A 21,308-nucleotide genomic window follows, 5' to 3' on the forward strand; every position below is an offset into this window, starting at 1 on the left:
CAAACAAAGGGATCTGGCGCCCTCTAGTGGACATTAAGTGTAACTGCACTCAGGACTGCGCTCCCAAAGCAAAGAGAGACAGAGCGAGAGAGAGAGAGAAAGAAAGAGAGGAGAGAGAGAGAGAGAGAGATTGAGAGAGAGAGATTGAGAGAGAGAGAGAGAAAAGAGAGAGAAAGAAAGAGAGAGAGAGAGCGAGAGAAGGAAAGAAAGAGAGGGAGAGAAAGAAAGAGTGATGCATAGATAGATAGATAGATAGATAGATAGATAGATAGATAGATAGATAGATAGATAGATAGATAGATAGATAGATAGATAGATAGATAGATAGAGTGGAGATCAAGAAGCTGGAGGATCTCAGGTACTCAGGAAGGTGTGGAGAAGAGCTGAAGAGATGATCCAAGCAGGTTGGAATGGGTGGAGAAAAGTGTCAGGGGAACCAAGAGATAGAAGAACATCAGCTTGAATGAAAACAAAGGTGGAGGAGACGGTGGTGGAGGAGACCAGCGATGATGTTTGGACCAGAGCTGGAGGACCAGGATGGAGAGGATCAGGAATGAGTCCATCAGAGGAACAGCACATGTTTTGGAGAGAAGGTCAGAGATGGTTGGGTCATGGACGGAGGAGGGATAGAGAATATATTGGTAGACGGATGCTGGAATCGGAGGTCTAGAAGAAGACCAGAGAGGATTGATGGACGTAGTGAGAGAAGATATGAAGGTAGATGGTGTGAGAGAGGAGGAGCCAGAAAATAGAGTTAGATAGAGAAGGTGGATTTGCTGGAACAACCCCTGAAAGGAAAAGACCAAAGGAGAAGAATATTCAAATATACTGTTCTCTCCAGCAATTACTGTTTTTTATTTTATTTTATTTTTTTAGTCCAGTAGATTTGCCCACAAAGAATAAAGGAATAAATAAATTTGTAATGTGCCGTTAAATCTGGCAAAAACTAAAACCTGTCCTTTTTCCCCGAGATTACATAAATATACATATAATGACAATGTTCATAAGCTTGTTCAACCCAAATCAGACGGATGCAGATGGCAGTGCTACACAGACGCAGCAGATTATATAATTCTCGTAAATATTTTCATTCACTTATGTTTTATATCTATAATTTCTTTGTTGGAAATCGAAACCTAAAGCGTGGCTCCGTCCTGTGATTGACAGGCGACCCTTCAGGCTAAGCCCCGCCTCCCGCCCCACGGACAGCTGTGATTGGCTGCAACGGGAGTCCGGTGGATAACCCGCAAAATCAAAATAATGCACGACAAAAAAGATAAAATGTAAAAAAAAAGAATACATCGGATAGGGAAGAATCATGAATGGATCCAGGGAACTACAGCGAAGAAATATTTACGGTGCGGCGCCGCTATTTGAAATTAAAACAAAAAAAAACAAAAAACTACAAAACATCAAACCCGGAAGTGAGGTTTTAGTGACGTGATCAGTTTCTTTTCCTCAGAAGCGTCCAGGACCAAATGCAACGATGAACTTTGGAGGAAACAGCGGGTAATTATGGCAAATAAAAATAAAATATTGGGCTAAATTTGCTCCTTGAATGTATTTGTGGGGATTGCAGATGGCAGAGTAGATGTAAGTTTACCAAAGGTGACAGGATGTTCCTGTCGCCCGGACATGTTTCACTTTCTAAACGAATAAAATACTCTCACTTTTCATTGTTTTCTAATAGGATCATGAAACGCGGATTTAAATTGAGTTGTACTTTTTTGAGTATTGCTGTAGTGGAGCGTAACAACTGTTCAATTTGCTTCCTATGATTTCAATAAGTTAGGGGCCTAAAATGAAATGTATTTTACTATTATGATTATTATTATTATTATGAAACGATCGGAAAATATATCTGGCAAGGAACTATTTTCTCATATTGAAAGGCATAATTTAATATTATATAATATATCAATATTGATTTTTCTAGGATGTAGGTAAAAGAGGCGTTATTTCGAGTGTTCACGTCAGAATTTCTTTCATTTATTTCATTTTGAGACTTGTTTAAGAGGTTTAAAAAAATACACAAAAATAATATGTGTCGTATAACCTCTCGCAGTCCTAGTTTGCAACTTTAGTTACAGTTTGTTGCTCAATTGAATTTTCGATCATGGCATGCTGGAGTTATATTAAAATCATTAAACTTCCAGCATCTTTGCAATCCTTCTCTGGAAATCAGGGTCCACCAAAATGACAAAAAAAAAAACCCTGACATTTTAAGACATGTTAAATTTTATTGATTCCCATAGGGGAAATTCCTTAAAAAGGGAAATGGAAATGCAAGTGTCCCGTGGTGTCACACAGTAACTTGGATAAATAATTCAAAATAAATCAATACACTGAGCAGGAATGGAGCTTTTTATCTGCGATATTCTTAGCCGCTCATATTTCTGCATTAGTTCGACCGCTCCTTCGTCTTTCCTTCCTCAGTTTCGTCTTTAGCAGTCCAGTGCATCCTGCGCTCTCCCCTATTGGATCCAAAGAGAAGCAGGATGATACCGCCGCCTCAGGTAAGGTGCTTCCATAGTTAGTTCAAGAAAACTGAAGAAATATCTCTTTGTTTTTGTTTTATCGGGCTTCTGTTTCATAATTTATCAAATTTATAGAATAAAGTACTAAAGGAGCGGACCGTCTTATGAGGACACGTAACTTTCTACTTGGATTATTGCAAGGCACCTTATCAGGACACTTTTCCTACCTTGTTCGATTTACATTATTATTATTTACAGAATCGGAAAAACCCATTGTCCCCGAGGGGCAATTGGGGGGCACATGGGGTACAGCATCAAAATTGTGAACATCAAGGATTGATTAATAAAAAAAAATTAAAAATAAAGAGAGAGGAAAAAAAGAGAAGAAACAAGAGAATAATATATAATAAGAATAGAATAATGTATATTATATAGAGAGAGAATAACTTATACAAGTAGCATAATATAATATTATATACATATATATACATATATATAAATGACTATACAAAATTGTGCAAAATTGTAGTTAGGCTTGCTCTGCATTTACATGATAAATATATTATAATTATTATATCAATATAAATGGCGTGCCGATGATGGGTTTGCAGGGTTGATGGGAAGTGAGGAGGTCAAAGGTCACCCTTCTCCTCTGGGCTTTGCAGGCGGGGCAGAGGGGAGCCACTCCAAAGACGGGTGTAATATATGGAAATTAATATTATTATTACTGTTAGTGAGGGGGGGAAACAGGCTATCCTTCTTGTGCGACATATATTTTGCATGTTTTTGCTGTGTTGTATGACAAATATGGTTGCATGATCATAGTTTCTCTATCAAAGCTTGTCCATAACATCAATGGTGTCCAGTTTGTCCAACCGTCACTGCTGACAGTTGTCCACCGTTACTGGTTGTTCATTGAAATTCAAGGCATTGTTTGCATGATAAATGCCAATAAACTCAGAAGACTTATCGTTACCTTGCTTCCTCACCCTAGAAATTACTAGTATTATTATTATTGTTGTTGTTCTTATTATACTTCACATAATTATTATTATTATTAATATTATCTTCTTAGCAGTAGTAGTAGTAGTATTGTGTTTATTTTTATTCTCATATTTATTATTATTATTATTGTTATTAAGAATAATATGATATTTTTATTATTATTATTATTATTGTTATTGTTATAATATATTATTATCATTATGTTTGACCTGTGCAATGTGTGTTGTGTGTATGCTGCTTGACACCTTCATTTCCTTCAGGATCAACAAAGTATCTCTACTCTTTATAAGACCTCATTTTTAGGGCGTTTAACTTAGCTTCTCTTTGTTTTTTGACGTTTCACAACTCCTTTGGTTGAAATTCCTAAAAAAATCAGGTTAAAGTTGGATTGGCGACGAAGGTTCGGGCGCTGCGGTCGCAAAGATGACCCTTCGTTTGAAAAACATCTCTGTTTTGAAAAGAATGACTTGTCTGATCTGCAGGAAAGATGGAGTCTGAGAGGGCAGAAGAGGACGGCTTAGCAGAGTGAGTCAAAACATTGGAATGAGAAATGGGAGTGGAATATGCCTGCACTTTATTCTCAATCATTATTTCTTTGTTTATTGTGCATTGGACTGTCAATGTGCACTCTATTATTATTTGGTTCACCTCATGTCTTGGAAAGTGAGAAAATCGACAATAAAGGGGACTTTGATTTTGAATAAATGATAATCAATTAAGAATATATTTATATATTTTATTGTTATTATACATATGTATATATATATATATGATAATAATAATAATATTCTATAATAATTATAAATCTAATAAATAATGCACATATAAAATATCAAATAATGATAATAATATAACTAATAAATAATAATAATATATATAATACATACTATTTAATATATAGTGATAACCACAAATATAATAAATAATAATAATAATAATAATAATAATAATAATAATAATAATAATAAAGTGTAAGTAGTAATAATAAAAATCTATTTATTGTTATTATTGTTAATAATAATAATAATAATAATAATAATAACAAATAATAAATGTCTCAGCAGGGCGAGTCGTTCGGTGTTTAAAAAGAAGCCCTTTGGTTTGGATCCCAGGCAAAAGGCCGACCTGCTGAAGGCCATCGGCTCCTACCGTCCGCTGGGCAACGGGGTGTCTCAGGCGCGGGTTCTCCTCCTCGGCCCCGTCGGCGCCGGGAAGTCCAGCTTCATCAGCTCGGTCCAGTCGGTCTTCAGCGGGAAGGTCCTCAACAAGGCCATGGTCGGCGCCTCCCCCGCCAGCTTCACCAAAAAGGTGATCACGGGAAATCCCGCCGAACCTCCTTAAACTCCTCAGAGCTTTGCTTCGTTGGCGCCGGCGGGTCAGAACGTCATCATTTCTTTCAGCTACAGTCGTTCGCCATGGTGGGCGAGGACGGGGCGCCCACCGGGCTGGTGCTGTGTGACATGATGGGCCTTGGAGACGGAGGCTTGGCCGGCCCCACCCTCCCCGACATCTTGTCCGTCATAAAGGGCCACGTGCCCGAGGGCTACAAGGTAACCAGCGACGCATTTAGAGCCGTAATGGCGCCGCTGCCTCCGTTAGCTTAGTTCGGACTCACATGTCGACATTTTCTCCAAACGAGCAACGCCTCGTTTTAAAGTCTGGACTTCTAAAGCTTTTTTGCCGTTTTTGTCCAATGTCTTTCATTTTTTCCCGAACCTTTTCGTCTCATTTATATATTCACTGTCCATACTTTTACATTTCTATTCTTCATATTGCTTTTCATCTATTTTTGAGATTGACGCTGGTGTTTTTTTTACCTTGTACCCTTTGAGTAGGAGTAAAGCGATTCCTCCTTGGGGATCAATTCGGTCATTCTGATATTTAATGGGTTGTTAGAAAGATGTAAATATTATTAGACGATCGCTAATGAGGCTGATAACCATAAAAAGCTAGTCGGTCGGGAAAATTAGATATTATTCGACTATATAATAGCGAGGCTATTATATTTTTTATCATATTAGACGTTCCCCTCGTCCTCGGCTCCGTCTCGTCCCCCAATTTTTTTGTTTTTTCCCGCCCAAGTTCAGGCCAGATTGTCCGGTGAGCTCGGACACGTTTGGCTACAAGAAGAAGCCGGGCCTTCATGACAGGATCCACTGCGTGGCCTTCGTGGTGGACGCCTCGCAGTTGCTCAACTACCCCAAAAGCCTCCAGACCTCCTTCCAGCTGCTGCGGGAGTACATCAGCGACCTGGGTGAGAAAAACCCCGGCGGATTAGGACGTCCGAGGTCAGGGGTCGGCAACCCGCGTCTCTTCCGTCTTTACACTGCGGCTCCGAGCGGCTTGGGAAAATAAATTATAAATATTTAATTGAAGTATATTTCATTTGTGTTAATTCCTTTTTTTGACTTTTAGTTCTAAGTTGGAAGATTATTGTGATCTTGAACTATTGAATAGAATTATATTTATTATTTTTCGCCGCTCAAAATAACGTCGCTCTTGTGGAAGCCGGTGAAGTCCCGATTTGCAGATGCTGTGCGCAGAAGTTTAGGAGCAGAAGTCCCATAAACCAGCTAAAATGAATTTTTATGAAGATATTTTGCAAATATTTATTTTTTATTTTTTACTGACACGGTGATTTTTTCCCGATTTATTTTTAAAATTCAGGTCAAGGCTCCGCTACACGCTCTGAAAGCCCAAAGCTCAAAATGAGTTCATTACATAAATAAAATTTAATTTTCTCTGCAATACTTTGTGAATTTCAGAAGCAACACACGACACACTTGTTTATACAAAGTGTAAAGGTAATAAAAAGCGATATATACAGTGGTACCTTTATTTTAGACGTCAAAAAGTAATCGCGGCTCCCAGAGTTTTCTTTTCCGAGGAAACCGGGTCCAAATGGCTCTTTGGGTGTTCTGGGTTGCCGACCCCTGGTTTAGATCAAGAAATATGTACATTTAACATGGGCTGTCTTGTATCTTGTGTGGCGTAGGTGTGCACCAGGTGGGTCTGCTCACCCACATCGACAAAACTCCTTCAGAAATGGCCTTACACGTGACCTTTTCATACAAGACTCCCGCCCATCAGGACATCGTAAGTCGGAATGACGCCGAATCGAACCGTATGAATCGGGTTCCGCCTCGCAACGAGAAGGTCTCCAGGGGAACCTTTCTCCATGTTCTCCGCGGGGGCTTCGCAGGATGGCCGGGGTGAAGCGCGCCTCTCGTCCAATGACAGTTGAGGTCGGCGACCCTGAGAGCGTGAAAAAAAAAAAAGAGTTGTCACATAAAGCTGTCGCTGCGTCGAACCCGTCATGGACGATCACGAGCAGAAGGCGGCGAAGGAACAGCGCCGGGGGGAAGAGACGGGCGCGTCACGTCAATCGGGACGTGGACGACAAAACATCCCTGTGGGAATCTTCTTGTCGCGGTAGCTGGACTTGAATTTCCTCACTTGAAGATGTTTCACTTTTCCTCACTGCAGTTCAGAAGTGAAGAAGCCTCTGGGATGAGGCCTGGAACATCTTGGAGTGAGGGAATTCAAATCCAGTTGCTAAGAGGAGGAGGTTTTGACAAGAATTCACCGCGACCCGGATGACGGAGAACCTCGGCGGACAACAGTTCCGTTGGCGTTGCTTTCCTGCTGTAATAATGAACGACCCGGCCCCGAGTCCAAGTGTCCGCAGTCGGATTGGTTTTCTAAATTGTGGAAAACATTTCCCGTGCATCTTGTATTTGCAAGTGTATTTGCAGTCTCTATGTCCTCTATTGTGAGTCGCTTTGGATAAAAGCGTCTGCCAAATGCAATGTAATGTAAAAACATAGCCTGCTCTTTTTTCCCTGTCACGCACCTTTTGACATCACATATGTTTTACGTACGATTTAAACATTATTTTACTTTACTAGAGGATGTGAAAGGTTTGTTTGTGGGTTTAAAGATGGAGAAAGCCGCCTCCCTGCTGGGGATGCCCACCTCCTGCATCTTCCCCGTGAGGAACTATTCATCCAAGCTGCAGCTGAACACCGACAGCGACGTGCTGGTGCTGCGTGCCGTCAGCGGCATCCTGCAGTACGCCGACTTCCAGTTCCAGGACAGGAAGACGCAGGAGCAGCTTCACGACCTGATGTGAAGCTTCCCACCAGAACCAAAATGAGGATGATGAATACGGTGGAATAGAAGGAAAACAAAAAAAGGAGAAGCAGAATTTGTGGTTGAAGGAGTGAGGATGGGACAATATTAACCCGACTTTAAGGCCGAAAGTCTTACTGGAACTCTATTTTGAAAGCTTTTGACTTTTAATACATGCTTTTTTTTTAAAGAGCTGCTCATCATCCATTCATTTCATGTTCTGCTCCGTCAGGCTTCTTCTACTAAACTTTCCTTGCACGGTTTCAAAACTTAACATGTGCGCTAATGGGAGCAGGAGACCAATATGCATTCCTGTGCAGCTTGCAATTGAATAAAAAAAACAAACAAACATAAAACTCTATATTGTGTGGTTTTTTTTTTACCGTGACCGAGAATCATCGTTGATGCGCGTTGATGAAGATTTGGACATTTGTGACGCACCGTTCAAGAATGAGAAAAAAAAAAAGATCTAACTGCTTGTAGAACAGAAAACAAATTTATTAATGCAGGTCAGACAGTTACTGTACAGCAAACGGTTAAGGTGTTGAATGGGTTTGGCGTCGGAAGGCAACTCGCCAGAGTATATTTCCCATTTTTAACAATAATCTGTTTAAAAAAAAAACAAAAAAAAAAACGCCTGTGCTCATAACTTTTAAACAAACCCACATTTTTTTGAAACAGTGTTTAAAATATCAAGGTGTTAGTGCACATATAAGACAAGGCTCTCTCTCTCTCTCTCTCGCAACAACAGTCGTTCAGCAGGGTTTATGGTCGTAACCAAGGAATGTTCTGGAACTGTCAAACATGCGTTTTATTCGGTTTGGTGCGGCGGTGAGGAAGGAGGGCGACGGCGAGTGGAAAAAGTGATATGTCGATGAACACGACGGGATATTTGTTTTAGCCCGGCTGATTCACGCGACTCGGGGTCACTCGGAGACCAAACCTTCACGACTACGTCAGTTACGGTCATTTCTCACGTGGACGTGTCGTCGGAAGGTCAACGGAAGCCCGAAACCGAAATCCGCCGGTTCAAACGTCGTGAAAGTCGGTTAACGGTTGTGCTTTTTTTTTTTCCTTTTTGTAAACGAGATCACGGCCTCCGGACATCTTTGGATGTCCTCTATTGGTTTTCTCCAGATGTTATTTCCCCAAACGATGGGATGAATCTTTCGCTACGAGACGCTTTGGCACACCTCTGCAAACGCACTGGGAACGTTTGTCCATGACGACGAAGACTATGAAATAAGCCGAATCGCTCAAAGTAAGAAAAAGGAAACCCGAGCGGCTCGAGAAACACTTTCCAAGACGACGCCTTCGGGACCGACGTTAAAAACGGGAACGCGGCTTAAAACACGGAGGCGAGTTTCAGAGATTAAAAACGTGATGTTTGAAAGCAGAAGTGAGGGAACGGTGCAGAGACCCGTCCCAGTTTTGGACTCCACGCACTGTGCTTAACCAGAGAGATGACATTCAAATTCCAAACAGTAGAAAAAGAAAAATTAACCCCCCCGACCCCTTTTTTTTTTTTTTTTATATCCTTCTCTTAAAAGAACTGTACAAGATTATTATTATTAAAAAAAAAAAAAAAAGAAAATCAATAATTAGTTATACATATTTATATGACAACATTGTTTACGGTCTATCACTATAAAGAAATACAACTGCGGTGTTGTTCTGTCTCCAGGTTCAATGCAGTAATCCTTTCCCTCCTTTGGCTTTGGCGCATTAGAGGTGACGCTGTGAAGCCGGCGCCTCCGGAACGACACGACGGGATGCGGCTGCATAGCGACGTTCACAGAAAATGTCCAAATTGCAAAAGCGCGGGGACGGATGCCTCCGCGGTAGCTTTGTTTGGCCACAGGGCGCCGCCCAATGACCGACCAACGGCCAAAAACAGGTCGGCGCGTTCATCTTTCTTCTGAAGTGGCGCTTTGAAACGGCTTCCGGCTTCTCACCTGCACAGACGCCATCCGGTCCTTTTTCTCCCCTCCTTTCTTTCCCTAAACAGTCCGGGGAAGCCAGAAAACTCCATGCGACCGCCGGCCGGAAAAGGAATACTGCATTTCTCCGCTTGTTTCTCGCCTCCCTCGGCCGTGAGGTGGAGCCGAATCGAGGAAAGGCACTCTAAGGCGGGCCTTCCTTCGGAGAGGAGGGGGTCTGGGACGAGGAGCCGGACGAGGACGAGGCCGAGTTCTTCAGGGACCCCAGGGTCTTGCTGAACCAAGAGTTCTTGGCCGCCTGGATCTCGTTCATGAGGACTCCTCGCTGGTGCTCCAGCTCCTGAGGACCCAAACAGAGAGGACGTCGGCAAAGAAAAGCCATCGTTCCGAACGTTCGGCGTGACCTTGTTGTGTCGCCGGCTGGAAAACGATAAACGTACGAATATATCGTAGCTAGTTTTCTCAACAAAATAGTACTTTTTAACTTCTTGTCTTTTTAAAACCACCACGGAATAATAACACGTGACTTTCAAACTTTCACAATAAACGGTGTGAAGATGCTGTGGGCTGATTGCATCTTCCGCTGTCTGGTTTTCCTTTACAACTGTCGAAACTTCACCAAACACACACACACACTCGGTAGTTCCAGAATCAGCCATGATGAACAAATATATATATTTCAAAGCTTTACGGCCTCCACACTCTTCTTGACCCGGTTCGCGTCTCCCGCTGCCGCTTAGGTTTCAGTGCAGAACCTTGAAATGACTGAAAAACTTTGATAATTCACGAATGCAGACGAGGCCAGAAGCTGAATGCCTGCAGGAGTTGCAAAGTTTTGCAGAGAATGACGCTCCGGTCGGGTCTCAAGATACAGAACACCGTGCTCCGGTTGGTCGCCATCCATTAAAAATGCTTATTTTACCATAAAAATAACTGAAATAATAAACAAATATATAAAAATGCATTTAAACTAAGAAAAATCGAGTCGAAAAGGCCGATGAATGCGAGAAACTGCGACACGGCGAGTTGGCGACGGGCGCTCGACGGCGAGGATGGGATGCAAAAGTGGGACGTAGAGGATTTGTGTTTTTCCTCCAAAACACCCGATATTTCATTTCCGATATTTTCTCATTTTGCCCTCAACTTACAGCTCATGTAGGTGCATCCCATCTCCCTGATGTCGATTGATTCGTGGATGTCTTTCTATTTTCTGTCTTCTAACTGTCTCTGTATCTATTTCTATATCCATTTTATCATTATCATTTATTTGAATGCAAATGCTTTCTTTCTGACATTATACCTGTTACGCTGTGACAAAGGAATTTCTACTTCTACCGGCGCATTGGAGGGTTCTACATCTCGTCCCGCGTTTGCACGATCCGGCTAAAAAAATCCACGATCCGTGTGAGACGCGGCGATGTCGCCACGGACCAGAGTCGATATAAATACAAACATCATTGCAATTTTTTACGACCTGGATGCGGCACTTGGCCTCCACCAGCTGCAGCTTGGTCTGCGCCAGCTCCAGCTCCAGCTGCCGCAGCTGCTCCTTCAGGCCGTCCTTCTCCTCGTCCAGGGGCCCCGAGGACGCTTTGTCCCTGCCGGGCGACGACACCTGGAGGGACCCCATGGTGCAGAACAGGTCCCTGCAGTGCTCGCAGCCCAGCACTTTGCTCTGGCAAAAACACAACGGAGCGCGCCGTCGTCAAGGGAGACGGGATTTAAGATAAAAAAAAAAATAAAGCAGAGTGACGTCCATGAGGGTGAGCTCACCCTGACCATGTCCAGCTCTTCCTTGGTCGCCGCCTGCTGCTTCTCCAGCCTGGTGCTCAGCTGGGAGCAGATCTGAGACAGAAGAACGTCCGGCTAAAGGTTAGCGCTAAAGGCTAGAGCCTTTTTGAAATTGAGCGATGACTAACAACGCGGAGCTCACAAGTATGGCCGTGATCCGAAACAAAACACGACGATCGTCGTATCTGCGGAAACCGTCTTTCGCACCTGCGATTTGTGAGTTGCAAATCAAGCTGCGCTCAAATGCCTTATTGCACCGCCACCGTTCATATTCATATCTATAATCTGCTTTTTCTTCTTTACACATGTGAGGATACGGAACGAAACGCAGTTGGCCTCCAATCAGAAGTGCATATGGACAGAATATCTAGTATTTACAGAATAAATTCAGTATTTACAGAATAAATGCATTTTTTTTTCCCACTGCAAGTAGAGGTGAATAAGATATAAGCAGAATATGTACAGCTAGTGCAAGTACGGTGGATTGTGATGTGCAGATTGTGAGAAAAAATATCATTAACAGATATATACATATATATATATATATATATATATATATAGACAGATATAGATAGATAGACATATACAGGACTGTCTCAGAAAATTAGAATATTGTGATGAGGTTCTTTATTTTCTGTAATGCAATTAATAAAACAAAAATGTCATATATTCTGGATTCATTACAAATCAACTGAAATATCGCAAGCCTTTTATTATTTTTAATATTGCCGATTATGGTTTACATCTTAAGAAAACTCAAAAATCCTATCTCAAAATATTAGAATGTCATGAAAAAGTCATTTTTGTTTTTTTTAATTGCATATATTGGATATAGTGGATAATTAGATATAAGTTATAAGTATATTATTTAGATGCCTTCTGCAGTAACTGTGTATAATGTTTACACTCTTCCGATCAGCACATTCAGCTGCAGGGAATCTTCAAATCTTTGCACTTAAAGACCTTAAAACAATTTATAGCCTTGACTTTGACACTTTATAGTTTATTTGTATTACTTACCCCCCCCCCCTTTTTTTTTAACAGTTTATACAATTTCCTACTATTATTTATTATTGTTATGTTTTACTTGAAACTCTGGCACAACAATTTCCTTCGGGATAAATAAAGTTGTCCTTATTCTGAATCTTATTCTTACATATCCAAATGTGCTGCAACAGCAAAGTAGGAATTTCACTTTAAAGGGGAAACAGGTTTCTACGCCGCGCACGTATCAATAAACATTTGAATCTTCAGTCTTAAACTGTTTTAAATCGTCCGACCTGCTTGTACTCGGTGATGATGGCCGTCGTCTTCTTGATCTCCAGCTCCGCCTTCTCCAGTTCCCTTCGAAACACCTCCTTGAGCTTTCGAAGAGACGGGTGACGTTTACCGAACGGCTAAATCCGTCGAAAGCGCCGCGAACCAAAAATTCTCTCGGGGAGATCCCTAGAAAAATGAAGTTCTTGCACCGACGTTTTACCTGAGCCGTCTCCTCCTCCTGCCGCCGCTTCTCCTCCTCCGTCTCCACCAGACGTTGCTTGGTGCTCAGCAGCTCTTTGTTCAGAACGTCGGCCTTGTCTTCCGCCTGCGTCGGGGACGTGTCGCGTTTGTTAGCGCCGAACCCCATACTTTACAAACGCTAAAAATAACGAGCGACGCGGCATCCAAAGTCGTACCCGGCTCGGCCGACAATTTCCAAACATCCCGACGACTTGAAATGCGCGTGGAATCGACACTTTGGGACGTATTTTCTTTTTAATTTAGCGGCGCTACTTGCGTGTCGTATTCTACGGAGCCTTCGTCTCCAGGCTTCAGGGGCCAAAAAAAAAAAATGTAAAAATTCACAAAGTCCATTCATGGATTTTTAAAATATCTATTTCTAAAATAGAGAATGTGTAATATGTTGTGTGGGTTTGCCATTTTTCCATCAAAGCTGGTTAATGATGAGTCGTTGCAAAAACAACACAAATAAAATCATAACACGGAGAAACGTGTTAAATTTAATTACAGCCCTTTTAGTGCAGCCATGATGTTGAGCCTCGTGAAACCTTTTTATTCATCTTTTTAGGGTACGGACCCCCGAAAAACTACAACCTATCACGTCTGCACGCTGAAAATCACCATTAAATGAGGAGTGTGACGTAATAATTGTGATTTCCTGCGACCGAAAAACCACATCTGAAGATGAAAAGCGTCGGCTTTGCCGTTTCTACTGTTTCACGATGGCGTCCCTTTGCTGCGCTCAAGGAGGTTTGCCTACGTGCGAGTCCTTGAAGGACCAGTCGCTTGAAAAGATTAGCGAGATCACAAATCTCGTCTCGTGGAAGCAGATCTTCAGAGAAAGCGTCGGCGTGCACGGCGTTCTCCTACCTGGTCCAGGTCGTTCCGGAGGGCGATCTTACTGGTGACCAGTTCGTGGGCCAGGTCGTCGTTTTCCTGTTCCAGTCGCATGCTGGCCTCCTGCAGACGGCGGTTCTCCCGCTGCAAACACACACACACACACACACACACACACACACTCTCTTGTGTCCCGTTCTACATTTCTACAACCACTTCTTTGATAACATAACTGGAAACAGCGTTCGCCGAGACCACGTGCAACACAGCGAGGAGCTCATTCACACACACACACACACACACACACACACACGCCGCCATTCCCATTCCAAACTATTAGTGGTCATATGAATTGTGTTTATTCTGTGGTGTGAGTCACATGACCGCCGCGTCTTCATGAGTGAAAGCGTCTTGCGGCGTTTTAGCCCGAGGATCATCTGACACACACACGACCCGCCGCTTTTACGGCGACGGCGTCCTCTGCTGCTCGTGAACCCCCGCGCTTCCGAGAGCGCACGTCCCTTTAGGCGACCATGATAAACGCCAGAAGATCTCCAAGACCAAGGAGGTGGTTGTGGACCTCCAGGAGGTTGTGAGGAGACGGGTCCGGGTCACCAGAGATGGTGGAGCCTCGGCGTCCAGGTTCACAACACACCAGGCTGGACACGCCACACACTGATGCAAAGGTCAAAGGTCAGAGCAGGACGCACCTCCTGCGCCACGCCGACCCCAACATAAGATAAACATAAGATAAACTAAATAAATTCTTATTTTTTTGCCTCATATATTTGTGGATTTTTTTTTTCCTTTTGCTATTTTCCAATTGTCTCTCTATTTATATTTATATTTATATCTACATATATATATATTTCTCTATCTATATTCATATTTATATTTATATCTACATTTATATCTATATTTATATCTATTTTTATATCTACATTTATTTTTATATTTATATCTACATTTATATTTATATTTATTGACACTTATAACTGCGTCTGACAGAACACATGGTAATGTGTCAAAGCCTCCCGACGGCTCACCTGCACCGAGGTATTATAAAGTTAAGAAAAAAAAAGGCTTAGGTCAACTTTATTGACAATATCTGTACTGGACATATAATGGACGCATAATAATAAGAACAATTAAGTGCAGATTAGCGGTGAAGTGAACAGTTACATGAAACCAGGAGCCGGCGAACTGAATGCGGCTCTCTGAGCCTCTGATGCAGCTCCCTGGGGCTTCTGAAAATAATTAACCGGCATCTAATTAAAATTATTTATTGTAGTTTTTAAAATTTCATTTTCAATTTGAAGGTTATGACAGTTAATCATAACCGCTCGTGAAATATTTATTATATTTATTATATTATTAAAGAGCGCAGCTGACTTACAATCTTACTTTACAATTCTGTACAGTTATTTATTTTCATTTATATTTTATTTTATTTAAGAATGATATCTGCCCCTCAGGGTCAGATCCATTTTTTTTTCTGAGTTCCGATCTTGTAACGTCTAAGTAAAACATATCAAATATTAAACATATTGATATATAAACACATTATATAAATATTTATATATATATATTAATATATAAAATATAGTTTATAGTATAGTATATAGTATATATAATATAGTATGTATATTATTATATATATAATATAATAATATATATTATTAATATATTATATATATTTATTATACATATATTTAAATATATTATATATATTAATATATAAACATATTAAAAATATTAATATATAAACACATTATACAAATATTTATATATATATATTAATATATAAAATATAGTTTATAGTAGTATATAGTATATATAATATAGTATGTATATTATTATATGATAATATAATATAATAATACATACATATACATATTATTAATATATTGTATATATTTATTATATGTATATTTATATATATATTATATGTATTAATATATAAACATATTAAAAATATTACATATCAAAATAAACATATTTAAATATTTTTGTTGCTATAATTAGCAACTGCAGGTGCCAGTAAAAGGACGACAACCTTCAATCCAACTTCTTTTTTTTCAGAGTTCAAAACATTTTGTTTCATGCAGAAATGTCGTTTGGTTTTCTCTGCAGCTGTTCATTGATTTTCTTTACTGCGTGGAAACGGCTCCGAATGGCTCTTTTTACCCTGCATTAAATGGTAAATGAGGTATGAAGTGAATTTTATCAGGCGCGGCAGGACGGATGTGAGAGGACGAGAACGTCGCTGCTCTTCAGGTTGCGAACCGACTGTTTTTCTCTCGTGTCGGGGCGGAAAACCAACGACTGAGGCTGATTTTTCAACATTTTCCTTCAAACGCATCCAGCTCGCAGCGGCAGAAATGTATCGGAAACGCTAAACGAATCAAGCGTCGGAAACTTCCGGTGCGAATTAAAATCACAACAGTAGCAGGAGAAGCTTACCGGCTGCTCAGAGCTGCGTCTTCGTACCCAGACTGAGCAAACACATGATCCACACGGGAGTTTCCCTTCCCTCAAACTTTCCAGCCTCTCACTCTCTCGCTTGCTGGTTCTTTCCCCCTTTCTTTTTTTTTTTTGAAATTGTCCACAAACACGAGCAAAGAATTCATGCAAAAAAAAAAAAACAAAAAAAAAAAACAGAGGGCAATGTTGTGTGTTTTATGCGCCGCTGGATTAATGGCGGCACTTTAAAATGTTCAGTTTGTCGGCGGAGGAAACGGCGACGACGTCTTATCAGCGGTGAAAACTTTTCCTTCCTTCTTTCCAGACCACAGGGTTTGTAGTGTCACATATGTGACAGCCGTGCACGACAAAATGTCCTTTCGCAACAGCTGGCTTGACGTTAATGCAAGGGTGGGCCATTATTTTATTTTATTTTTAAATTAATTTTAATGCTCTGGCCATCAAGATATCGTGTCAATTGAGCAAAATGAAAATGGCAATTAAAATATTACATTTTTTTTGGCATTTTATTTCAACTTTAAAATGATTAATGATCATATAAATGCACTGATATTATTTTGTACGTAATATTCCATGCAAAATTAAACAAAAGGAAAAAAAATGTGGATTTTTTAAACTCAAGATAGATTTTACTTGCGGATGCGGCCCGCCGGCTGTAAAATGCCCAGGTCTGCGTTATTTCCATGTTTCATTATAAAAAAAAAATAATTCTTAGAGAAACGCTTCTCGCATGGAAATAAAATCTGAGCTGTTTCCTTTCTTATGATGACTTTGTGCTTTGAGATCATCTCTGCTCGATGAAACGTCTGTTTGATTCACAGCAAATGATGGCAGTGACCTTTTTATCTTATTTTAATAGTTGCATGTCAGCTATAGTTGATTGATATATTTGATTTCAATAAAAAAAAACTAAGGATATTTAAATGGTATGTTCGATAAAAAAGCAGTATCTGTTTAGTTTATTCAGGTTGTAAAACTCGACAATAAATCTAATTTTTCCTACAAACCATGTGATAAATATTTTATATTTACTAATTACATTTATGTTATTAATGATTTTAATGGCTTCAAAGGGGGAAAAAACTTCCCACTGCATCACCTCTCCTCTTCTACATCGAAGATAAAAACACAAAGACGACGACACCCTGCAGATTCACTGAAAATAAACCTGATAGATGTGTGCATGTGTGTGTGTGTGTGTGAAATGATCTGAGGAGCCATATTTGAAGCTAGGAAAAAAAAAAAAAAAAATAAAAAATGAAGTCATAAATATTAACAAAGGCACCGCTTGACTTAGAAAAACATCTAAACTTAGAAAAGCAGCTCGTCCACGTGCAGCGACGAAAAAAGGCCGACGCTCTGAAACTTGACGTAGGATCTGGATCCAGGACGGAAAACAAAAATAGGCCAAAGGTGTTTTTCAAGTGTGACGTGAAAGACGCTTGAGAAAGACGTCCGCTGTACCTGATAGCGATCGATGGGGTCTTCCTGCTGCAGCTGGCTCTCCCTCTGTGTCTGGTACTCCTTCTCAAACTTCTTCAACTTCTTGGTGGGAACCTGGAAGCACAGACAACCGAGCACGGCGTGATGTCACACCGCTTTTTCTTTCTTTTTTTTTTTTTTTCCACAGACATTCTGCGCGTCGCTCGCTTAAAAAAATAACAGCGTTTTATAAGAAGAGACGGCGGCGGCGTGCAGAGGAGAAAATTAAAATCCAAGCAAAGCGCAAGGCAACGTGAGATTTACTGATGATAAACAATGCAAACTACAGAACGTCTGGACGCTTTTTCTTTCTATCTATTGTGGGTGTTTTTCTTCCGGGTTCTCCAGAACCTGAACTGGCCCGGCGTGAAGGAGAAGGTCGTCCGACGCCAGCCGTGATTGGCTGACCATCTTTTTCACGTCCGTCTCTCACGTGGAATAAGAATAAGGACAACTTTATTTATCCCGAAGGAAACTGTTGTGCCAGAGTTACAAGAAAAACACAACAATAATAAATAATAGTAGAAAATAAACAGTATAAAAAAAATATATAATATATATAAAAAGATTTATATAAACAGTAAAAAAAAAAAAAATAGGGAGAAGAATAAGAAATACAAATAAACTATAAAGTGTCTTAAAAAGTGAATTGAAAGTGTCTTTCAAATCTTTGTACTTGAGACCTTAAAACACTTGATAGCCGTAACCTTTATTTATATTTTATTGTATTTCTTATTCTCCCTCCTTCCTACTATTATCTATTACTGTTATGTTTTTGCTTGAAACTCTGGCACAACAATTTCCTTCGGGATAAATAAAGTTGTTCTCATCTCATCTCATCTCATCTCTCATAAGTAACAAGTGAAAGATAAACACAAGAGTATGAAAAAATATTGCACATGTTATGAATATATACAGATAAATTATTACAATTTACAGTAAGTGGGTGAGATTTTTTTTTTTTTTTTTTCATAAGGTTTCAGATTTTGAGATTCCCTGCGGCTGAAGGGAGAGGAATTGAAAGTCTGATAGCCTCAGGTAGGAAAAACGACGGAAAAACACGGCGCTAATGAGCGACCAATAACACCCTCCACTTGTGCGTGTGGTAACTTTATCTCCCTTGTGTGGAAACGGCATTTCCATAGCACTTTCTGACCTGTGTGTGCTTGTGCTCAAATTATATATAACACTTTTATCATACTTTATTAATCCCTGGTGGGGAAATTCTTTCTGTGCATTTAAACCATCTTGGAAGCGCGTCCAAGGCGCTTCGACCAGGAATCTCGAAATGTCTCGCACCCATCGATGCGTTTGGGGCGTCCATGTTACACCCTTAGTTCCCTCCACGTGTGTGTTGTGTAACAACCTGAGATTGAGGCATTTCTTTAGCTGAGGTTAAAAAACAAACAAACAAACGACAAAACCCTTCGACCTCATGACGCAGACGCCGCTGCAGTTGTTTACGGGTTAAATTGCAGTTGCTATTGTCTGGGATTAAACCGTCTTAGCGACTTAGCAACAGTTGCTTCACCCCCTGTTGCACAAAGACGTGCCCAAGTGCAGATTCAACTGGAGTTACAAGGCCGTCTCTGTCGTACCGCTCGTATCGGCAGACGCCGCCGCTGCTTTCGGGAGACGCCTCTCGCCACCAGCCGTTGTTGTTATTATTTCCCCCCCGATGCGTCGGCGTGGCGAGTTTGACATTCTCAATCAACTAAGGCTTGCTACAAATCTAAAACACAGCTCTTTTGAACCTGATAGCGCGTTACGCTATTTTCCTCTGACCCGAGGGAACGGGGACGTCCACGCCGAGCGAATCGCTTCCTGGAAACTAAAGGAACACAACTGATATGTAAGAGATTGTGCGCTCAAACGTCGCGGCCCGTTACGGTGCGGACAGTTGTTCACAACAACGGTGGTGAAATAAAGACATCCCGACCATCCCATCCGGAAAATACCGCCCGCCGCTTCCCCGCTGGTGTGCGTCAACAGGTAGAGATGGTTTTCAGCGACTCCACGCCGTTTCATTTCAGTGGATTATGATTCTTTAAGGTTGAAATGGGTCAGGATGCGCGTGAGGTGATAAGCGTTGTGTTTGATAGCGGATTTCGGAAGCATAAACAGCTGACGCTTATTCTTCTTTTTGCACTTGTAATTACTGCCCATTCAAACTTGCACTGCACTTTGCACACAAACGTCTCATTGCACCGGCCCACTGTTCATATTTGTAATATTTATAATAATAAATATTACACGCGGGGAAACACGTTTCTACACTGTGCATGTGACAGGAAACACTTTGAATCTTGAATCTTTTACCCTCTGTCTTCGCCGCCACCCGCGGGTCGCTGTTTAGGTGAGCGCAGGTTACAGCTCATCCAGCCTAAACACACTCCCGGACAGATAACGCAACATTGGCTCGCTATCTGTGTGGGAAAAGTTGAAGCGCGGCGTTCGCAAGAAGACAACGGAGTCGACGCGGCGACTGATTCCCTGCTTGCAGTCGGAGCGGTTAGCAAAAGTTAGCAAAAGCTAATGTTTTGGGGAAAAAGTGCAACGGGGTAGCAAAAAATGGTGAATATAAATGTGAATGCTGTCAGGGTTGTGCATATTGAAGTCCAAAATATATATTTCTTGTGTCAAGAGACAAGAGTTCCGACACCTCCAGACTTCCTGTCTGACGAGCCGACGCATCCGCAGCTATAAAACACACCTGCCTCCGCCTCCTCTCACACAAACGCCTAAAACCTTTCTAAAATATTTTCATCCGGTCGCATCAGAGCCCGAGCTTGTCGAGAGCGAATCTTTGACCGAAAGCAGATTAAAACAAGCTTCGTCGAGAATGACTTTATAAAAGGACAATGCCGCCATCTTGAGTGTAATCGCGTATTCAAAACAAACCCGAAACGGCCCTGTCTGTCGAAAACACCTGTTACGCCGGTTCGCTGAATTTCCTTTCTGTCGTCGTTTCCGTGCACGAACCTCCCGACCCGACGTCTGCAGCATCGTTCTCATGCGTTCTCATTCTCGTGAACGCCATGTGCTTTCAAAACTCGATAAAAATCGACTTTATGAAGCCGCGCGACACCACCCTGGGTTTCTTCTGCAGGCTGTCGTGGTAACGTGTCGCCGATCGCACACACACACACACACACACACACACCCCTAAAGCACACAAAACCGGCCGCCTGACGGTTTCTTTTCCCTCCGGAAAAGACATTTATTACAACTACGACCTCGGTGGGTTCTGCTCGGATCTATTAGCACTCTGATTGGTAATGACAAGTTAAGATAAGATAAGAACAACTTTATTTATCCCGAAGGAAATTGTTGTGCCTGAGTTTCAAGCAAAACGTAACAATAATAGATAATAGTAGGAAGGAGGGAGAATAAGAAATACAAATAATATATAAAGTGTCAAAGTTAAAGCTATCAAGTGTTTTAAATTCTTAAAAAAGTACAAAGATTTAAATATTCTGCAAAAAAAAGAAAAAACTTTAATGATTACACCTTTCCCTGACTGGTTTTCCAGTCCTGACGACATGAAATTAAAAAACACAACATGGTGTGATGCAAGTTAGCATTTCTCAGGAAGAAATCCAGCTCTTTTTAACTTTACACAGTGATATTCTTCAAATGGCGGTGGCGGCGGCGGCGGCGT

At 41.1% G+C, this 21,308-nt stretch overlaps 2 protein-coding genes across 7 annotated transcripts in view; one reads left to right on the top strand and one right to left on the bottom strand.

The window, feature by feature from the left end:
* Positions 1–1,453: 1,453 nt before the first annotated feature.
* LOC147226134 (interferon-induced protein 44-like) lies at positions 1,454–7,957 on the top strand. Of its 4 annotated transcripts, none has more exons than XM_086162398.1 (8): positions 1,454–1,509; positions 2,437–2,516; positions 3,965–4,007; positions 4,544–4,790; positions 4,883–5,032; positions 5,565–5,736; positions 6,478–6,578; positions 7,423–7,957. In XM_086162398.1, exons 1-8 carry the CDS (start codon positions 1,487–1,489, stop codon positions 7,612–7,614), a joined length of 1,008 nt encoding a protein of 335 aa, XP_086018524.1. In that variant the 5' UTR covers positions 1,454–1,486; the 3' UTR covers positions 7,615–7,957. The 4 variants fall into 4 exon arrangements, with proteins under 4 accessions (XP_086018524.1, XP_086018526.1, XP_086018527.1 ...); XM_086162400.1 differs by having other exon boundaries at positions 4,547–4,790; XM_086162401.1 differs by having other exon boundaries at positions 4,595–4,790.
* rabgap1l (RAB GTPase activating protein 1-like) overlaps positions 6,143–21,308 on the bottom strand; it is a 122,259-nt gene continuing 107,093 nt past the window's right edge. For 2 of the 3 annotated variants that reach the window (XM_086162397.1, XM_086162396.1), the window contains 7 exons: positions 17,630–17,722; positions 13,715–13,825; positions 12,825–12,929; positions 12,625–12,708; positions 11,327–11,398; positions 11,028–11,228; positions 8,091–9,893 (listed from right to left, as the gene is read on the bottom strand). In XM_086162397.1, coding sequence (XP_086018523.1) covers positions 9,738–9,893; positions 11,028–11,228; positions 11,327–11,398; positions 12,625–12,708; positions 12,825–12,929; positions 13,715–13,825; positions 17,630–17,722 — 822 coding nt within the window. In that variant the 3' untranslated portion in view covers positions 8,091–9,737. Of the gene's footprint in view, positions 6,738–8,090; positions 9,894–11,027; positions 11,229–11,326; positions 11,399–12,624; positions 12,709–12,824; positions 12,930–13,714; positions 13,826–17,629; positions 17,723–21,308 lie in introns of those variants that run through there. The other variant, XR_015107311.1, reaches the window with a different exon arrangement.

This window comes from Fistularia commersonii, chromosome 16 (assembly GCF_037954325.1).
Source record: "Fistularia commersonii isolate RoL2024-O1a breed Wild chromosome 16, RoL_Fcom_v1.0, whole genome shotgun sequence".
NCBI lineage: Eukaryota > Metazoa > Chordata > Actinopteri > Syngnathiformes > Fistulariidae > Fistularia > Fistularia commersonii.